Source organism: Furipterus horrens, unplaced genomic scaffold (assembly GCF_987537825.1).
Source record: "Furipterus horrens unplaced genomic scaffold, mFurHor1.1.pri manual_scaffold_8, whole genome shotgun sequence".
In the NCBI taxonomy this organism is placed as follows: Eukaryota; Metazoa; Chordata; class Mammalia; order Chiroptera; family Furipteridae; genus Furipterus; species Furipterus horrens.
The window spans coordinates 13,122,260-13,142,060 of NW_028327178.1; the positions used below are offsets into that span (position 1 = coordinate 13,122,260).

Below are 19,801 nucleotides of genomic sequence, written 5' to 3' on the forward strand. Positions count from 1 at the left end.
TAGAAATTGAAAGAATAACATCAACTTCTGATGTCTTGCAAACCTAGACTCTCACCTCCAAGCTAGGATCAGTGATAATTAAGGTTGACCAGTTAGTTAGAACAGCAAAGGTGTGTCTGCATAGAAACATCACAGAAAGTAAAAAATGTTTTCAGATCAGTTTAAAGTAAATAAAATTCAAGCTTAAAATTGACCTTATTTGTTTGATAGAAAATCACAAACGTACATTAAACCAGTACATTCTTAGTGTTGTTTTTTATAATAGTAGTTCCTAAAGTTCCTCGGGACTTGTATTAATAGACAGAAAAAATGGGGCAGGTGTGTATATTCAAACAAGTTTAGGGAAGATAATATTACATTAAATTAAATGTCCTCACTCACAACAGGACTTCTCAGAGGCTTTAACTTATTAAGAGATGATGGGACTTTCTGGGAAAGGGAGGTAGATAGCTTGCCACGTTCTCGAGGCCCTTTTACTTAGCTTCTCTCTTGTTTTCCAGAACCTGTTGTGAGGTTACTATTCCACAGAAGGCACTTTGCATGGGGCGCTGTGTTGTCCTGTATTGTAGTTGTATTTTTACTTTTAGTCTTCGCATAGGGAATATGTGGAGATGCAGTTTGGGGCTTTGTTTTTGTTGACTAGTTGCTTCAAGTTAATGTAGAGATGATGATAGTTTTGTGTACAATGTCACGCTTCTGGTGTCTATCATTTGCACAGCTGTAATGTACCTGGAGACCTTTCAGGAGTAAAACACCACGTAAATGAAATCATCACCACCTATAAGATACTTTCATTAATTTCATATCAAATTCATAAGTGTTTTGAGCTCTAGGGTTTGAGTCTTCAGTATTGGGCTTCTCTCTTATTTATAGATTTTTTTTTCAGGGTTTAAATATCCACAATGGAGAATAGTGCTAGAAGTCCAGTCTTTGGAATCAGACTATCACTTACCTCCTGTGTGACCTCTGGCAAATTTTGTAACTCAGTTTCCTCATCTATAAAAGTTTTTACATTACCCACCCCACAGGATAGTTGTGCAGCTTGAATAAATCAGTAGTCTACATAAGCCCTTTGCATTGTGGGTAATGCAGGACGGGGACTCAGCTATTCTTATTTGAGCAAAGGAGGAAAAAGCAGGCATAGAAAAGATGAAAGAACTTTGAATAATGACCTCATGTATATTTTCAGAACCGCTAAGAATTGCAATCATTTTTTAATGAAATAATCTTTTCAATAAAAAAATTTAATAGGGTAACCAGGAATAAGTTGGGGTTGGGGACAGGGACAGAGACTTATTTTGATTCATACATGGTTATGATGAGTTCCCTAGTCTGATGGCTGGGAACAAAAGGCTCATTCTTCAGTTCCCAGAACGAGGATTAACAGTGAAACAGCCTTACTTGGTATTGTCCTGCAACATAAGATAATTTTTTAGCAAGGCTTTTCATGGGATATGTTTGGCTGCAGAGGTGCAATTTTTCAATGATAAGTGAAATGCCTACCATTTATATATAATTTAAAGAGTGGCCTTTTTAAGAATGAAAGGCTAGAAACCTGAACATGACCTTGTTATTATCCTACTGGTCAGCCACCAGTGGGGTCTCCCATGTCACAGCTTATCTCCAGAAGTCATATTACTAGTAAGGTGTTCTAGCTGCCTCTCATGCTTCCCGGGTAGATTAGAACTGTCCCGCTCTAGTAATCTACTGAAGGTGATACTCCTCAGATGTATCCCTGTGAATGAATGGGCTTATGAGACCATTTTTACTTTTACGTAATGTTTTAATTCTCATCCAATTTCCATGCCATTCCCTTACAGCAGGATACTATGGATATAATGGAAGAAAAAATTGGAAATCAAATGGAAAATTATATAAAATAATATTTTTCCTTATCCTTCTTGGGGCAGCAAGGTAAAAGATTACTGATCAGCAAAAATACTGGTCTTTAAAAGGACTGGAAGTAACTCATGCAGTATTTTCTGTTTCAGATCAGTTTTTCAAGGGCAACAGAAGCAGCAAGTGAATCCTTTATTGATTATCAAGTGGTGCCATTTTTTATAATCAAATTTAAATATAGGTCTTAGCAGTTGATGTGTTCAATTTGGACAAAGCACATGTTGACTTTCTGGGTTGTTTGCTCACTGTAGACGCTGACTTGTTCTAGAGAAGGGGCTGCGTGTTGATCTCCTTTGTCTTTAGAAAGATTGATTGATGGATGTTGTGTCTGCTCATTTACAGTGTTTTTCCTATTTAATTTTAAAAATTGTGGCATAGGATCACATGTTCCTTGTATACATCGTTTCTGCAGAAGAAAATTGTTTAGCCAATATGTCGGCTAAGTTTATAAAACCCACTCTATAGCTTTCATTCAGCCTTCAGTAGACTCCATTAGGTCCTGTCATTTGTTTCATGCATGGCAAATTGTCACCAGCAGCAAAATTTAACATTTGGTCCTTTTAGGTATAAAAATGAATCTAACGTCTGACAAGATTTGTTTTTTGGTATAGATTTCAGAATTTTCTCCCCGCCACAACCCCCCCAACACACACACCCTTTCTGGGCATACGATAAATGTTACTAACGGGTACTTTTAGTTTTTAAAATATGGACAACAGTACTCCATGCAGTAAAAGACTTGAGCGATTAATGCTACCCCTTATGCCTCTTTTGAGTAGTTTTAGCCATGGGGCTTGGCACTGCCACCATTGTCTTTGTGCCAAAAAATATCCGCAGCGGCTGTCGCATTCTAGTACTGGAGGGATGTCTCAAAAATTCCGCAGTGAACGCGCCGGGCTTGTTCATCACTGCTATCTCTTTTAAATATTGGAAAAATAGAATCTTCAGTTCATTCAAAGCTCGGCTGTGGTTGTGGGGATGGGGGGAGGTGGGTGGTGAAGAATGGAGAAAGGAGGAAAGAAGCTGTCTGCGCCAGCCAGTTGGTATCAGTGACAAAAATCCGTGCCTGACATAGAGTAAATGCAGATATTTAGGAGCTTTTGTGTTCATGAGCACAGAGAGTTACTTAGGAATCCTACTCAAACACGTTATCAGCGCTTTTGAAAATTTTATTATCTGAAACAAATGTTTCAGTGAATTTTACACAGAAAAATCAACATCAAGACCATAGCTAATTTTCAGTGGACAATTTACACAAAAGATATATTTATTTTCCCAGAAACTGAGGTGTCATTGTAAAATGGCTGCTTTCTGTCATTAGGAAATGATGGGAATAGATATAATACGTTTGAGAAAGTGCTTGAGTTTATCCACAGTCTGTCTGATTATTTTGCTCCCAAACAGAGGTTTGGGCTCTGAGGGCAGATTTATAGTTGAATTTGGGAACAAAAAGATGTAATAAAGTTAAAGGCTTACACTATCAGAATGAAATGTGTCCGCTCGTGATCTCTGGAGCGATCTATTTGATGGTAAAAGTGGATGCTACAGATGAAACCTTTACAAGGAGCATAATCCTAAAGAAAAAAAGTGCACCTCCCAGCCTCCCGCTGGCCGCGCTGCCTCCTTGGTACCTCGCAGACTTCGACAGAGTCCTGGACTGGTGCCCATTGATGTCATGGAAACACTCAAATTACTGAGAATGATTCATGTCTATGCTGGTCTCTTATCCTCCCCCACACAAACAGGAGTAGATTTTTAACCCTGACAACTTGTAATTTGCAGCGGGTTTATTTTTGTATCTGGATAAATATTTTTTAACAAGGAAAATTAAGATTAAGCAGTCTGTATCTGATATGATGGTAAAGAACACTGGGCCCGCGTAGCCAGCAGTACTTCGGGGACTCTGTGCAGCATGAATTCATATTCTCATCTCTCCCTCCTCTGTCTCTCCCTTCCTACCCTCTTGCTTTTCTATTCTACTCTCCCTCTCTTTATTTCTCTCCTTTCCTCTCTCCTCTCTCTCCCATTTATTCTTATTCTCTTTCTCTCCCTACCTCCTCCCCTCCCTTCCTCTCTCTCTCCCTCCATCTTTCTTCCTTACTATTTGCACTGACTTTCTGATTTCAAAAGAATGGAAGGCATAGCTCCAACTTATATACACGAATTGAGACAAATCCTGGTAGGAAAATTCGTCTTTCTGAGGTCTGTGTGCTGGATTCAGGTTGGGAAATAATGCCAGGTGGTGAAATCCTATAGGGGATAGATTCAGTAACTCCTTCTAGAGAGAAAAAATAGATAGATAGCCTTTCTTCCTCAAAACTGTATTTTACAATCCAGTTTTTAGAAATTACCAAAACAGGACAGTAGATGTTCAATGTCCTGGGAATTCAGAGCAAATTTTACCTTACCTTTATCTGTGTATCTGTCTATCCATCTATCATCCGTCCATCCATCTATCATCTACCTTTCTGTCTGCCTGCTCACCTGCCTTCACTAACCTACCTTCCTACCTGCCTTTCTAGTTGTTAAACAAGTGAATATTATGTCAAAGTGAATGATGGTGTAGTTGTATGGAAGGTTTTTAGATGCAAGAGCTTAAGGAAGGTCACACGTCATTGGATAGCTCATAAAGGTCGAGTCTTTACTGTTGGTAACATTCGTAAAGAGAAGGGAAAGGACATCTATAGGTTATATCTGACTTACACAGAAGAGGAAATATGTCTGTTTGACCATTTGCTCTGCTGAACAGGTAAATGAGTCTTTTTGTCAACATAAAATCCTCATATAATTGAAGTTGTTCCCTTAGATGTCCCAGGACTGACAGCCTGTGAAGTGATACCCTGTTCTGTTGTAATTGCAACTGATGAGGATATTGAATTTCTACTTTGCAATATATCAGAAATGGGTGGTGGTGTGTAGGGGGGTGTTTTTCCAAGTTTGAGATTCCTTGTAATCAGTAAAAAAGATAATCCTGGGGGAGAGAGGGTTAATTTTAAGACTCAGGTTTGGCTTTCTTTGGAAAATCCTCTTTCACTTTATGTATATAGCTACAGGGCGCACTTTTGATCAGATGTCTGGTTTATTAAAGGTACATTCTCTGTGCAGTGTCACGAAGGCATGCACTAATAGCATTGTCATTGAACTAAAACCTAAAAAAACGATTACTGTTACTTTTAGCATGTGTGTCGACTTGGGTTGAGAGGGAATTGAAATTGGGGGGTTGTAAACTTTAGATTGATACCATTTAGTCCCTCACTATACTTACTGGTTTTGAATTTTCCCATTGGAAGACAGAATAGTATAATTCTAGGTGTAAAGTATAGTGTTCCTTAAAACTAATCTCCAAGAAAGAAGTATTTTCAGTCTTAGGCAGCATGGGGTTTGTGTTCTGGGCACTTGGCTGTGTCACTAGGCCTTATTCATGTCCTGGTGTGGACCGGTTTCCCTATGATAGCTCTTCCTATGTCACCAACTAAACTCTGCTGCTTAGATCTCTTGTAACGTGGTTTTGTTGTCTTCCTTGCTGATTATTAAGGCTAACCATACTTTTAAAAGAAACAAATGCGCAGCCTTGATTTCATCCTCAGGTGTGGCCAGAGAGCATCTGAGTCTGAATATATATCTGTAAAACTGTCAGTAGATAAAAACTGTGCTGTTAGAATTGGAGCAAGATATTTTTACATTTTATTATCCCATGTCCTGCTGCATGAGTCTACTGGTAGAATCTGAACTTGGGTTCAGCGTGGGCAGTGTTTCAAAAACCTCTTTTCCAATTGTAAATTCCATCATGATCTTGATCATGATGGAATTTACTCCTGGGAAAGGGAGTTAAAAAAACAGAGGGAGTCTCAGAATTTTGAATAGTTTCTTTGCTGTATTCACCATCTGGAAAGCCTTGATTGATTAGCTTTGGCCTCAACATTAAGTGTCAATATAATCAATGGGAATTACTAGACTAGGGTCATTACATAGATAATTTGCTTGCTGTGTAAATAAAAATGAAATTGTTTAAATTTTGCGAGAGAGAAAGAAAGTGAAAATAAGGAAGGGCAATTTGTTTGTTAGAGAAAGTGGAGGCCATTGGAATGACAGTTTCTGGAAGTGTGCAGCAGTTTGGCTAAGAATAGGAATGAAGGGTATTTTTTTCCAGTTTATCATAGCCAGAGTGAGGAAGTGTTATTCCCTCTTGCTTGCATACATTGCCAGTAGTGCCTACTTGACGTATGTAAACATCGGGGAAGAGAAGTAGATATCTGTTACCTGCAGGATTTTTTTTAAAAGAAAAAAAAAATTTACACCTTTTTTTTAATTGTTTCTCTTGGCAGGTAAAACAGAAAGGGGCTCATATTCATCTTATGGGAGAGAATCAAACTTACAGGGTTGCCACCAGGTAAGTGAGACTCCTGCGTGGGGAAGGGTCGAGGGAATTAACCTAGTAAATCGGTTTACTTTATACATTAGATCGTGCCTTTCAGACTGTGACACTGAGGTGCCCTGCCAGCCTGCTGATGCCTCTTTCTTTTTAGAAAGTAATGAAATAAAGCAGAGCTTGGGAGGAATAGACACCTCATCTTTAGAGGCTGGCATTTCAGAACTGCGTCCACTGGCCTGTTTTTATTCTGTAACCCATCAGCCGGCCCCAGTGGCACTGTTTGCACGCCGGCGGTGTCGGTTACGGTGGTCCTAGCAAAAGAGTTTATTTGCAATTAGGAACTTAAGAATGTCTTACACTGGAACTACTCGGGGCAGCCACGCGTCAGACCCTGGGCTCAGTGGCGATTGGCCTAAATTATAGTTTTCATAGGGGCTGTATGCTGTTGTGTGAAAACAGGGTGGTATTGAGGGATAAAAATGTCTGTGAAAATATGATTTGTTGTCCCTTTTTGTTTCTGAATTGTTTTTGGCTGGAAGTCAAGGCCAGCAGGCTAACAGCAAAGTCGTCTCAAGGGAAGCATGCGTGAGCTAGAAAAATAAAAGTGCTACAATTAAATAATAAAATGCCAGTGTAATACAAAGGTATAGCATGAGGGTGTTTGTGTCTCTGTGCACTCTGCATTTGCATACTTTTAACTCTCCAGAGAAAGCCCAGTTCTAAAAATACTATCAATAGCCCAAAGTGTAACCTTTGCTTCAAGACAATGGAGATTTTATAGATGCTTTCTTTTTAATTTCAGTATCAGTTATTAATCATACGTTTAAAACCTTTTCTTTTTTAAGATTGAGGCTTTCTTTTTTATAAGTCCCATATGTTTCTTACTTTGGAAAACTCTTGATAGAAATTAACAATCCTCTTTAATATTCAAAGCTTTCTACTGTTTTATTATTCACCCAAACAGAACGTGTGTTCTTTTTGTGTTGGAAAGGGAACGCCTGTTCTCGTGATCCCTCTCACCCTCCCATTTCCTTTAGTGATATTGGGGACAAAAAAAAAAAAAAAAAAACTATTTAAAAATTTTAAAACAACTCTTTACTATATCCTGAAAAGTGTATGCAAACAGGTTTAGTAATTAGAGCCCAGGAAGGAGGTTTCCTTTCTGTGTCAGTTATGTGTCACTAAAGGTAGAATTCTGGTGGGTTTTTTTTTTTTTTTTTTTTTTTTTTCTGGATGTATTTGCATTTTTAAAGTTTACTCCGTTGGCCCAGCCAGCGATGCAGTCATAGTCAGCATCTGAAAGATGTGTTGTGATGAGCTGAACCGTGCGTGGTTAAGAACTCCTGCTGCAGGGTACAGTTCGTGGTGGTTTGTTTGGAAAGAATTGTGCAGGAAAGAAATTTACAGCCATTCCAGCGCAACGGAAACATCTTTGGAATGTGAGTGCGAATGTGCGGGCTAGATAGCCTGGGCGACTAGCCTCTCGGTGCCGGGTCTCTGGTGTAAAGCTCTCAATTCCTGCAGAAGAGCCTGTTCCTGTGGATCTGGTTTCTGAGGGTCAAGGCAGAGGTCGTCAGAGTTTTGGGGAGAAGAAAGTTGACAACATCCTTCCTTTTGGCGGAGGGGGGTGGCAGAGGTCTCTGTTTGTGCTGAGCCTCTTTTTCTGGTCAATGAGAGAATAGGCTTCCTTGCCCCTGTATCCTTTCTTACTAATAGGAATTGGCGTGATTCCTCACAGACACAAAGATTTCCTCTGCTGAGTAAGCGTGAGGCCCCTTAACTTGGGAAAGCATCATCCAGACCGCGCGAGTCCGTCTGGGAGCGTGCAGGGACCCAGACCCTCCCTCGGTTGTGGGAAATACTTCCCTCGGGTGAAACTGAAGTTAATTTTTTTGGCAAATTCAAGGTGAGAAGTGGAAAGGGGCAGAGGGTGGAGTATCGAGGTGGATGGACTGCCGTGTGTTGAATTTCTGGGCCTTGGGAGGTTCATTTTGAGACATTCATGTCCTGGAAAATTCTGTTGTAGATAGAAGTATGATTGCATATGCTTTTCTTTAAAAGTCTTCATAATATAAATGTGGAGTGGAGATGCTTTCATTCCTATTTCTGCTTCATGGTTGTGATTCTTACAAGAACTGACTGTCTCTGTGCTCAGCCTGCTCTCAGCAGTAGCCATAAACAGCGTGATCACTTACGGATAAATAAAAGTGAAATTTTGAAAATTCCCTGATTGAGGAAATAGGGGCTTGAGATGAAAAGTTGTTCATATCATGAATTTCTGCTTGCTGTGAAATTCGAGAATAGAGCAGACCATAGTGTGCCTTCCAGCAAATGAGCTTCTCTAGCGCAGAATTATTTTTTGAATCCCTGTCTCCAACACCAGCTATGCGAACCAAAAAGGAAAGGCAGCTTCTCTGTATCTTGCGCTTCAGGTCTAAATAGCAGATCACAGCTGAAGGGATCCCCCACTGTGTGGCAAGGTGAGTGACTGCATGCAGGGGAAGCTTTTGTTTTCTCCTGCCTGCTCCATTAGAGAGGCGCTGGGTGGAAAACCTTTAGATGATATGCCCCAAGGAGCTCCAGAAGCTGCTTTATTGTATTATAACAATATCCTGTGGACTTATAGGATGAGCACTGTTAACATGGGAACTTGCTTATTCCAGTCTCAATAGCCTTTTGTTTGGTGTAGGGAAATGCTTGTGGTGAGCAACAGGTAGGTAGCAAAATGCTGTCCTGGAGAAATGTATATTGTCTCAGAAATGTATCAGGTTAAAAATTGTGTGTGTGTGGGGGGGCGGTGTGTGTGTCCATTTTGTTTCTCCTGAGGATTTAACACTAATAATGATAGACATGTGGCTTTCAAAAAAATGGATATTGTAGCCAAAAAACAAAAGCCATCAAGTCCTTTATTATCAATTCAGTTGTTTCATTAAAAATAGTAAAGGGGTAATATGAATTTATTAATGCATTTCTACATGAAATTATCAGAAATAAACACAATGACTTTCAGACTTTTAAAATTGTATAGAAAATGGTCCAATAGACAACCCAAAGCTGCTGAAATGAATTTTTTTTTTAAGTTCTCACTAAATATGGCAAAACTAATTTAAATCAAATTGGGGTACGGAAATCACACCCAGGCTTAAAATTTTCTTGCCAAATTGCAACCTCATACTACTTTTACTGGCAGAGAAAATAAAATTCATAATGGAAAATCTGACAGGAATGAAAATGAGCGGAAATAAAAGTTTTTCTCAAGATAGTCCAACCTCATAACGATAGGTAGCCACCAGCTAACACACCGAGGGCGCATGGCTGCGGGGGACAAAAGGAAAAACGGTCCTTTGCTTTTGTCCCCTTTGCTGCTCTGAAGAGGATGTTAGGCGATGGCAAACTTTTTTTCCATCTTGCTGAGATCTGTTTTTGAATGAGATGATGATATCAACACAAATGATTGTTATTAAGGCAGAAGTTTTCCCCGTAAAGGGAAGTTCAGCATTGATGGTTGATGATCAGGAATTGTCTCTCTTTTTTTCTGGGATATAGCCAAGCCAATAGCCCAGCAATCGTTTCATTATTAATATCTCCTGGACAAGGGGTGTGTGTGTGTGTGTGTGTGTGTGTGTGTGTGTGTGTGTGTGTGTTGGAATGCTGGGCCTTTTCTGAGACTAATTAAGTTAGACTCTTATGAGTTGGGCCTTTGCTTTTCTTCCCCACCAGGTGACCCTAATAGGCAGCTAGGTTTGGTGATTCCCTAGAATGCTCTGTAGGAATATACTCCACTTTAAAGATTTTTGTTCAAAATCTGGTGTTACCACTGACCTTGAAAAAGCTTTTAGATTTTTTCCCTTAATTTGATTAAGACATGGAAATATATTGCACATGTACTTCATTTAACAGTAAGTGAAAATTACTGATACGCTGAGAACTAGGGAGCTGCCTTGAAATCTATATACAAAATTCCACAACTGAGTGCCTTGGTCCATATCTTGTTTTCTTTAGTGAAATTCAAGGCTTTAACTCATCTACATTCTTTTTTCTTTCTCAGGGAATCTAATAGGACTTTGTTGATAAAGTTATTTAATGTTTAGATCTTAAAACTGGCAGGATTTAGGAATTAGGCCTAATCTGGAATACCTCTGTTAAATTTCAGTAACTTTGAAGCTGTAGAGGAAAGGGATCTTCTCTATGTTTGATTTCATTTCCTCATAAACCCAGTCATTTTGGATTCATTGAACATAAATGTGGAGGTTGGTTCTGAAACGAGTTACATATTAAAGAGTGGATATTTTTTTTCTTTCAATCATTTTTATTTTTGATACAAGCATAATAACAAAATAGTGAATTCTAAAATTTTTGACCCCTTTAAATTTTTTATTTGAAGTCAAAATGTAAGCAAAAAGGCTTGAAAACCCTTGCCTCTTTTTATGAAAAGGCTATTTAGGTCTTGTGTACACAGGAATACATTTTGTACTTATGTGGCCTTAGGCATAAGCGTTTGTCATGGTGTGCGGCCATTCACTCCAGGCCCTCGCATTCTTCCGGGGTCCCCGTCCCCGCCCAGGGAACCGCCCCCTGGACTGTGCCTCTGTATTGCCCGGTGCTCGACTTCCTTTCCTAAGGCTTCTCGAATTTGCCATTGTTGATGTTTGTTGAATTCAGGTTTCCACCAGGATTCTGTAAGCTCCTGGAAGGCAGGGGCCTTGTCAGCTTTATCTTGTAAACTGTGTGGACTAATGTTTGTTTCTCCAGCATCACTCTTAGGAATCATTTCAAGAGTCAAGTCTGAGTAGCAATGTATAAAAGCCACGCAATGCAAGTGTCATTTTCGTGCCTACGAAAACCAGACAAATCACACTTGCTCGAGGAAAGTCCTTTGGAAGCCCTTTCTTATAACTTACTATGCCGACCCTGCAATGGTACCGAGGTCATATCACAGAGTGGCACTTGTCACTCACTTTCAAGGGGTGTTCTGAATGTTCTGTGTTTCTGGTGGGCACGTCATTGACACCAGAGGTCAGAACCCAGGCCGAGTGTCAGGACATTTTGAGACACCACAGGGCCTGAGTTTGCGCTGTGTATGCCGTTGTGACTCTGGCCCTGAGTGCTGTTTTGGGGGCAGGAGCGCGTTTGTTTTGGGACATTGCTGTGGATTTTTACGCTCTCCCAACAGCCACCGAGCATCCACCAGAGGAGAGAATGGAGCTGTTCTTTCTTCGCATTGCCTAACAAATGTTCGTTGGCCCTCTAGCGATGTGTTGGGTGCTGTGGAGAAAAACAAAGGGACGCTCTTGCTCGCCCTCTGCACCAGCAGCTTTCTGGATTTTAAGGAGGAGAAGCAAGCTTCATGTATCTAATTAAGTTTTTTAATCTCATCGTATACATTTTCAAATACTTACAAAAGTCGTAAAAACAATAGAAGGAAATGGTTGTTCTCACCACTTAAACAGTTGTTATATTTGTTACATGTGCTTCATGTTTGTGTGTGTGTTTTTAAGTGGAAGATCTAATAAGATTTCACCCCTAGATTTTTTATCATGAATCTCTTAAGAACACTTGCCTATTAAACTAAAATACTATTACCACCTCTACACAAAAATAACAATCATTTTCTAATTTAATACCCAATATGTATTCAGCTTTCTTCAGTTGTCCCATGAAAATGTCTTTAATGGCATTTTTGGAAGGGAGGGGTCATTACATTTATGCATGGTATTTGGTTTCCTTGTCTCTTTATAATTTTTTTATGGCAAATACTTACTATATTTAAAAATAATTATATTTCCCTTAAAGAGATTAGGTTAGTTGTCCTGAAAAATATCCCCCCTCCCAGAACTGTTGGCAGACTTTTTTGTGGTGGTGTTTAATTTGTTAGTGTGTCACTTGTCTTACCTGTAATTTGAAAATGAGGACCAAAGGCTTATTCAGATGGAAGTTAAACATTTTTGGCCGGAGGATTTCGTAGATGACGCCATGTGCCTCGCACCGCATTCCTTCCAGAGACAGTCAATGTTATGTTGCTGTTGGTGATGCTAACTTAAATCACTTGGTAAAAAGTTGTATACCTCTCTCAATATCTTTATCGTAACAAAAGCTTTCCCCCTTTGCAAGTAGCAAACAATCTTTGTGTTACTACGTTAGCATTGGGCAGGTATCCCTGTACCCCAACAATCTCTGACCTGATTGTTTTAGCGTGTGTTAATGATGCTAGCCTGAATTAGAGGTCTTTTTAACTAAAGATTTTTTTAAACCCATCATTCCTGCTACTTTTATAGTTGACATTCTTCTGTAAAGAACCCCTTTCGTTTTTCACTTCAGCATTGTCAGTTTAAATGCTTCATATACATATATGGGTAAAATGTTAATAATCCTTGCATAAAATATGCTTCCTTACCTGGAGGAGACTGGAAGCATTGGAGCCTTCTTCCAACCTCCTAAGGTATATTTATAAGAAAAATAGTTATGGCTCAGGGTAATGGTCAAGAAAGTTGTAATTGCAGGATGGAGGAGGTATTGTAATTATAGGTCTGTTTTTTTGTTTGTTTGTTTGTCTTTTGGGGAGATTTTTTTTGGCTGAAATTTGGAACTTTGTGACAATCTCTGTACCCCTAGCCATTAGATTAATTTTGCTGTAAGCATTGGAATTTCTGTTGGTTCTCATATTGCCACTCTATATTCTATTAATTATTCTTAAAGAGCATGCAAGGTTGACTGTCGGAGGCTGACTGAGTCTGGTGGGTGCTGTCAGCTCAATGGTGTTGCTCTATCAAGGACATGAGATAGTAGTTCCAGTCCCCTCCGTGGTCCTTTCACAACCCACACGTGGCGGAGGAGTGAATGTCAAAATGAGTGAATTTCTCAAAGTTAGTCTGGGTTCAATCTAGAGGCTACTTGGGGAAATAATATTAAATGTTAGTCTGAATCTCTGAGGTCATTATTATAGTCTCATTGAGTAATTACAAAAATGATGCTTAGAGAAGTAAAGCAAACCGATCCAAGGTTTCACCCCAAGTGTTTCCGAGCCAGGCTTTGAACTTGAAAATGTCTGCTTTGAAAGCCAGTGCTTTTCCAGCTTGGGTTTCCTGCTGCCCAAGCCACTGATGAAGCTTCTAAGCACAGAGGTCTATATCAGCGCCCATCTGGAAACCACTTTTGGTAGATTGTAGGCTCACCAACAGAATTCGGGCCTTAACATGGTTCCGGAAACAGATTAGCTCAGAGTGGACTGTAACTCTGGACACAGTGGTGCGGGCAGGCAGAGAAGAGGGTGGGCTACAGCACTCCCGAAGACCCAACCCACCTTTAAAAAAATAAAGCACATGTGTCTCTATGAATAATCCATGCTGTAGCATCCTCAGAATTAGCATATGCAATTTCATTAAAACCAATGAAGATTTCCTGTGAAAAGGCTGTGGTAGAATATGCCAATTCACATTTTAGCAACAGCATGAACGCTTTCTTAAAAATGCATAGATTATATTTGGGCCTTGCTTTTTGTGCAAAGCGGGCAGAACATGGTTTGCTATCACATGGATTTGGATTCATCATAGATCAAATTATTCTTCCAAAAATACAAGAACTACTTAGAATGAAATTTTGAAATAGTATCTTAAGCAGGCTTGTAAATGTGACCCCCCCCAAATTTTTGGTGATAGCATTTTATTCACTTGTGAAATATGTGAAACGACAGCTATGTGTCAGAAGCATAGGCAAGTTCTTCTTTTTTTAGTCCTTACCCGAGGGCATTTTTTTCATTGCTTCCAGAGAAAGAAGAAGGGGGAAAATAGGGGAGAGGGAGAGAGGGAGGGACAGAGAGACATCGATGTGAGAGAGAAACATTGGTGGGTTGCCTTCTCGTACGTGTCCGACTTGGGATCAAACCCGCAACCTGGGTATGTGCCCTGACTTGGAATTGAACCTGTGACCTTTCAGTCTATGGGATGATATTCCAACCCACTGAGCTACCCGGCCTGGGCTATAGGCAAGTTTTATCCAACAGTTCAGGACAACTAGTGCATAAAAACACCGAAATTGCTTTGAGATTTTTATGAAACACCAAAGAAATAAAATCCTGGTATCAAAAGTTAAATTTCACCATAATCTTGAGGTTAACTTCTTTTTTCTTATGAAAAGTATTCACAGGTTTTAATAACTACTAGTGATTTGGACTATAATTCATCTTTAAACATTTGATATAGAGAGAGAACAGGGAGAATCAATTAAAGACTAAACAAACAATTGACTTAATACTAAGGTGCACTTCATAATACGTAATGTTGAAATATACCTGCGTATCATGTAGAAATCTGCATAGCCCTCTGGCTTTTCTCATAAGAAAGAAAATGTACAAATTCAGCGTCAAGAAAGCTTTCCAACATGAAGAGGCAGAAATAGTTATTTCTTTGCCTCCGATCATGCTTGAAATGATTCCACATTAAGAAAATATCTCCTGAAACACTTAAAACTGGAGCCCAAAGTTAAAATTATGTGAGTACTGCAAGATACAGACAAAACCCCATTATTGTTTTAGAAATCAATACGTTAGAAAGGGTCAGGTATTGAGGCTGCTGCTGTGCCTCATAGTGGTGACCTGCTCAGAACTCAAGACGTCTGCCCTCTGGAAAGCGCATGTGTGTTCTGATGGTTTAAGTGAGCTTCCTGAAGCCAGGGACCTTGTGTGTTCGGTGTGTTAATTATTATCTAGTAGGAGTCGTTTCTTGGGACAAGAAACTGGGCAAGAATACATAGCTGCATTTGCTGTAGTATTTCTCACCACAAATGTTTTTCACAGAATGCCACTTACTTTTGTCAGACATGTTTGTACTTATTAAAGGGCAAAGTCAGATTTTGGTGGGGTGGCATCTTTAGCCTGGCACATCCCCGGATTTTGTTGACTATAATATATCATTCACCATTATATGCTCATGGTGCTTGATGAAATCTATGTATCCCTTGATTCCACTAGCCTCTCCTTTCAAAAGACATTTCCCAGTGAAGGCTTGCCATGACTTTTAAAAAGGTAACCAGGTATATCTTATTGTCAGTGCACCTCAAAGCCATGTTTATGTGAAGTTGGGACAATGACAGTTCAATGATAAGAAAGTAATTAAGGAAGAACATCATGAGGTTTTCAAGCAATGACCATCCTCTAGAGCTCTAGGTGTGTGTGTGTGGGGGGGGTGTCTCTGTGTGTCGGGGTTTGGCCATGCATGCAATGCAAAATAACCTGAGCTCATTTGCACAGTGATAATGAACAGCAGGATGCTGAATATTTTCAGTTTTATCGGTATTGTATACAGTAAGTTATTAAATTTCATCTCTGTAATACACCTGCAGTAAAGTAACAAAACATTGCTGCACTTAAAGAACATGTGTGTGTGGTACGATGTCCTCCCCCATCATTTCAGCCCCCCTCAACAGCTGCTTACAGATTTCAAGATCCATTGTATATATTCCCTTGAGCCCACCTCTAATAATCGAGACACATCTGCCATTGCGGTATTATAGGCATATGTAGTTTTATTGAAAACTATACCTGTAAAAAATTAAATAACTCCTACCTCGATTAAATTGGCAAGCTACCTTTTGCAAAGATCATATTGCAGGTCTCCTGAGACTCAGCGGGTTCATTTTATTCTTATATTACAAATCACTAAATATGTTATTTTTATTTAGCCAAGTAGCTAGCTTTTCTCATACTTTGACGATGTCACTTTCATCTGTTCTCACTTTTATTTTTCTTTTACCCTTATTTTTAGATATTAAAAAAAAAAATACCATGCAGGTTTTATGATGGAAACATTGAGAGGCTGGCTACAATGAACACTGGATAACGTCAAAGGGAAAGGACCCTAGGATGCAGCTTCAGTTGTTAACTGATTACTAAATAGACATAAAGCTTACAAATTCAAGATCAAAATCTTAACTCGTCTTGTGCTTTGGTAGAGATTTTTACAAGCTTCTTTGAGATCCATTTGATCATCATGGAAGAATGGGAAGTAATAGGAAGAGGGCATAAGTTAGTAGATCACATGAGTGCCTGTAGTAGGTGGATTCCTGTTGGATTAAATCCTTTACCTTAACATTTAATTTTTGTTGAATACTGGGTCAATTACGACTATCTATAAAATAATTTTATCTAAACAGGAATAATAGTAAAATATTTGGTGAGATAGAATGTAACCTTTTTCTCACGGTATGTAGGGTGTCTATATAGTTATTCATATTGACTTAATCATGCCACTGTTACAGCGATTCAGCTAAGTAGAAAAGTTTGTCAATTGGCTTCATATTACCATAGAAAAATCCAAAGATAAGATGCCCACTATATGAATAGGACGAAACTTATGTATACCCTTTTGGGAGAATATGAAGGTAGCTCATTCCATGGTTTCTTAGCAAGAATGTGTTGTCCTATTCAGAAGGATGATGTGTGAATGGACTGAGGGAGTAGGAGATGAGTCCCGATCCCCAAAGTGAGTGTAGACTCAGAAAATAGGAACTTTCATGGCAGTCGAAAAGTAGATGGTTTCACAGGATGACGTCACAGATAAATATTAAGTGGTAGTTGCTGTAGAGAAGGTAGAATATCAAGTTGCAATATTGATCACCAGCCAGGATTAAGGATAGTCACATGTTTAAATGTTGACTTTTTTGATAGAAATATTGAATAAAATCAGTTGTCATTGACTGCACTGGGATTACTGGGCTTGTGAGTTTATGCTCTCTCTGTAACCAACTATGATATTTTCTGCCTCCCTTGTGGTTCGCAAGAATTCAGTGTTTAATGGGGATGAAAGGCTGAATCCCAGATAGGGTCATTGCTTTCCCCTAGGATCCCAGACCCCAACGGAATAAAATTTCAGGGTCGTAGATTTCAACTTTAAGAGCTTTCTGTCAATAGAAAATTACATTCTAAATTCTAAACAAACTTTTTGAGCAAAACTTTTAAAAGGTGTGGAATACAGTTGAATTCAGGCCACCCCACTCCTGTGAGGCCCTACCCAATGAACTTTCTTCCCGTGGGGGCGAATCACTTCTGTTACCAGTACTTTTGAATGGTGAACTCTGTCACACTGAGCTCTGCAACTCAGAACTCTCACGTGGAGAGTGTCTGCTGTGGTACAACATCAGTGGTGGTTAAAGATCTGCTAGGGACAGTGACGTGTATGTGGCAGGGAAGAATGTCAACAGCTGCTGCTACTAATCATCGTCCCTTAAAGAATCATTCCGCATTTCTGCCATTGAACTGTCTCAACCAAGGAGACAACACTAATGTGAACCTATTCTTCTTAACCCTGCTCTCACTTAGCTTCCAAGTAAGAGTTGCTCGAATTTGTTTTCAGAGCGTAAGTCCTGGGCACCATTTTGTCAATGGACAGAATATATTTGGGGTCTTGTATGTGGGGGAAGGGATTGTTCTTTGATTTTTAGGAGAACTTGTTTGCTAGTCCCTTTTGCAGATAACATATAATACCCTGTCATTCTTGGACTCCGGGCCCCTCTGTTCCACGCTTCATTACAAAGCTTCATTTTATTATATCCTAGGTAATTGTCCTCGCTTCTAAAAGTTTATAATGTGCCCTCAGAAGCTCACAGATGTCAGGATTGGAAGCTCCTACAGAGTTCTATCCAATATGTCCCTCTTCGTTACCTGGTACAATATTTATAGGTATTGCTGTAGAAACAGAAGGCAAACATATTAAATCAGCTTTGTAGAATCTCAGCCAGCAATCAGAATTTTCCAGAACATTCAACAATCTATTAACACATCTTTATTTGGGGGTTCAATAACTTTTTTTAATCCTCACCTGGGGACATTCTTTTTCATTGTTTGAGAGAGAGCAGAAGGGAGAGAGAGAAACATTGACATGAGAGAAACCCCAGTCAGTTAACCTCTGTACACACCGGACCAGGGATCAAACGCGCAACCCAGGCATGTGCCTTGACCAGTTGAACCAGCAGCCTTTCAGTTAGAGGACGATGATCCAACCAAAGCCACACTGACCGGGGCAACAAATAATCATTACAAAATATTATTCTGCGCCCCACCTTCAAGATCATGATATTAGTACCTTGGTAAAGGGCTTGAGCTAATAGTATAGTTAACCTAATTGGAGACTCTAATGCGTAACTTTTCAGATTCATATTCTTGCGTCTATTTAGATGTATTTTTTGAAAGACTAGAGTAAAATTCGGCGATTACCAATTGGATAATTCACCCAAGATATTTTGCGTTTAACCCTGGATTTTACTGATTGAACTTCCTCTCTGGACTAGTGCTTTCATCTGGGTCCTTTGGCTTGGTGACTGACTCACCACCTGAGACTGTTTTGTCTCTCTCACCTCACTGGCTCTCAGTAATTTTGTCACTATTAACACTGAGTCGCAGAAATGGGACTAGGGTTCCAGGTTTATCATTGTATCTGCCGCTTCTTTAACTCTGGATGAAGCTGGTGAAGCTTTTCATCATAGCAGGTGTCCCCCAGTCTCCCAGTGGCCCCCGCTCTCTTCTCTCTGTTGCCTTAGCTATCCTCTTGCTTACTGAACTCTCTGCCAGTAAGACTGTGCTTCTGAAGAGGCTACACAGCCATCTGTGTATCAAGGGCACGTCATGGGAGAGCCGGAAAAGAGCTTTTGAGTGTTTCCTATAAGGAACTCCGAATTGCATACAATATGGCGCACCTTTCCTGTGTTACCTGTTACTGGGCAGGGGCAGTGATGCCCTGCGGCACGGGGTGGAAGGACCACGGCAACGATGAAAGGGTCTGCGGTGCGCTGAGGATGAAAAGGCCTGGAAGTTCACGGTGAAGTGTAAGACCGACTGTGTCCTGTGCCGCAGGTTTCACCCTCCTTAACCCTTCCCAGCGCGTCTTGCTCAGCAGAGGGAAGGCAGGGGTAGGAAAGAAGTTGGGAAGTGAGTAGATCGTCATTTTCTTCTTCATGTTTCCTCCCACGAGTCTTTTTTCTTATAACCTTGAGGTAGCTCATGAAAAAAAATTAATACTGATAATGAGTTTAGCTCTGGTTTATGATATTGAAATCCTTAAGGACAGAATGTTAGAGTAGGAAAGGACCTCAGGATGCCTGGTACCCAATGGCATATTCTAGCAAATGGGGAAAGAAGGCTCAGAAAGGTTAAGAGACTTGTCAGTATCACACGGCAGACCTCACACACATGGACTCACACAAACAGTTAGGATTCCAATAGAGTGTAAGGTTCACATTTTTCCTAGATGTCTTAGTAGCCTCCTGATTCCAAAGAACACAGGGCCACCCCAGGTTATGAAGTAAGAGCCAGAAGCAGCTGGAAATGCATCTTGAAGAAATTTCTCAATGACTGTCCCTTTGTTCAGCTACCCACTGAATCACATTGTCACGGAGCCAGGGGGTATCAATTGCTTGTAAATACTGAGTTTTTGAAATGTCACTGTAACACTGGAAAAATGTTGTCTCAAAAGGTTGCCAAAGTGACAGAAACCCGACATTGTAAATACCAGCCAACACAAGGGCTCATAAATGACAGGAATA

The 19,801-nt window shown here is 39.9% G+C and overlaps 1 protein-coding gene across 5 annotated transcripts in view; it reads left to right on the top strand.

Annotated features, from left to right (window-relative positions):
• Window positions 1-19,801, top strand: part of TCF4 (transcription factor 4) — a 333,046-nt gene that overhangs the window by 163,233 nt on the left and 150,012 nt on the right. For all 5 annotated transcript variants that reach the window (XM_090285469.1, XM_090285468.1, XM_090285471.1 and 2 more), the window contains exon 6: window positions 6,225-6,289. In XM_090285469.1, coding sequence (XP_090141595.1) covers window positions 6,225-6,289 — 65 coding nt within the window. The remainder of the gene's footprint in view (window positions 1-6,224; window positions 6,290-19,801) is intronic.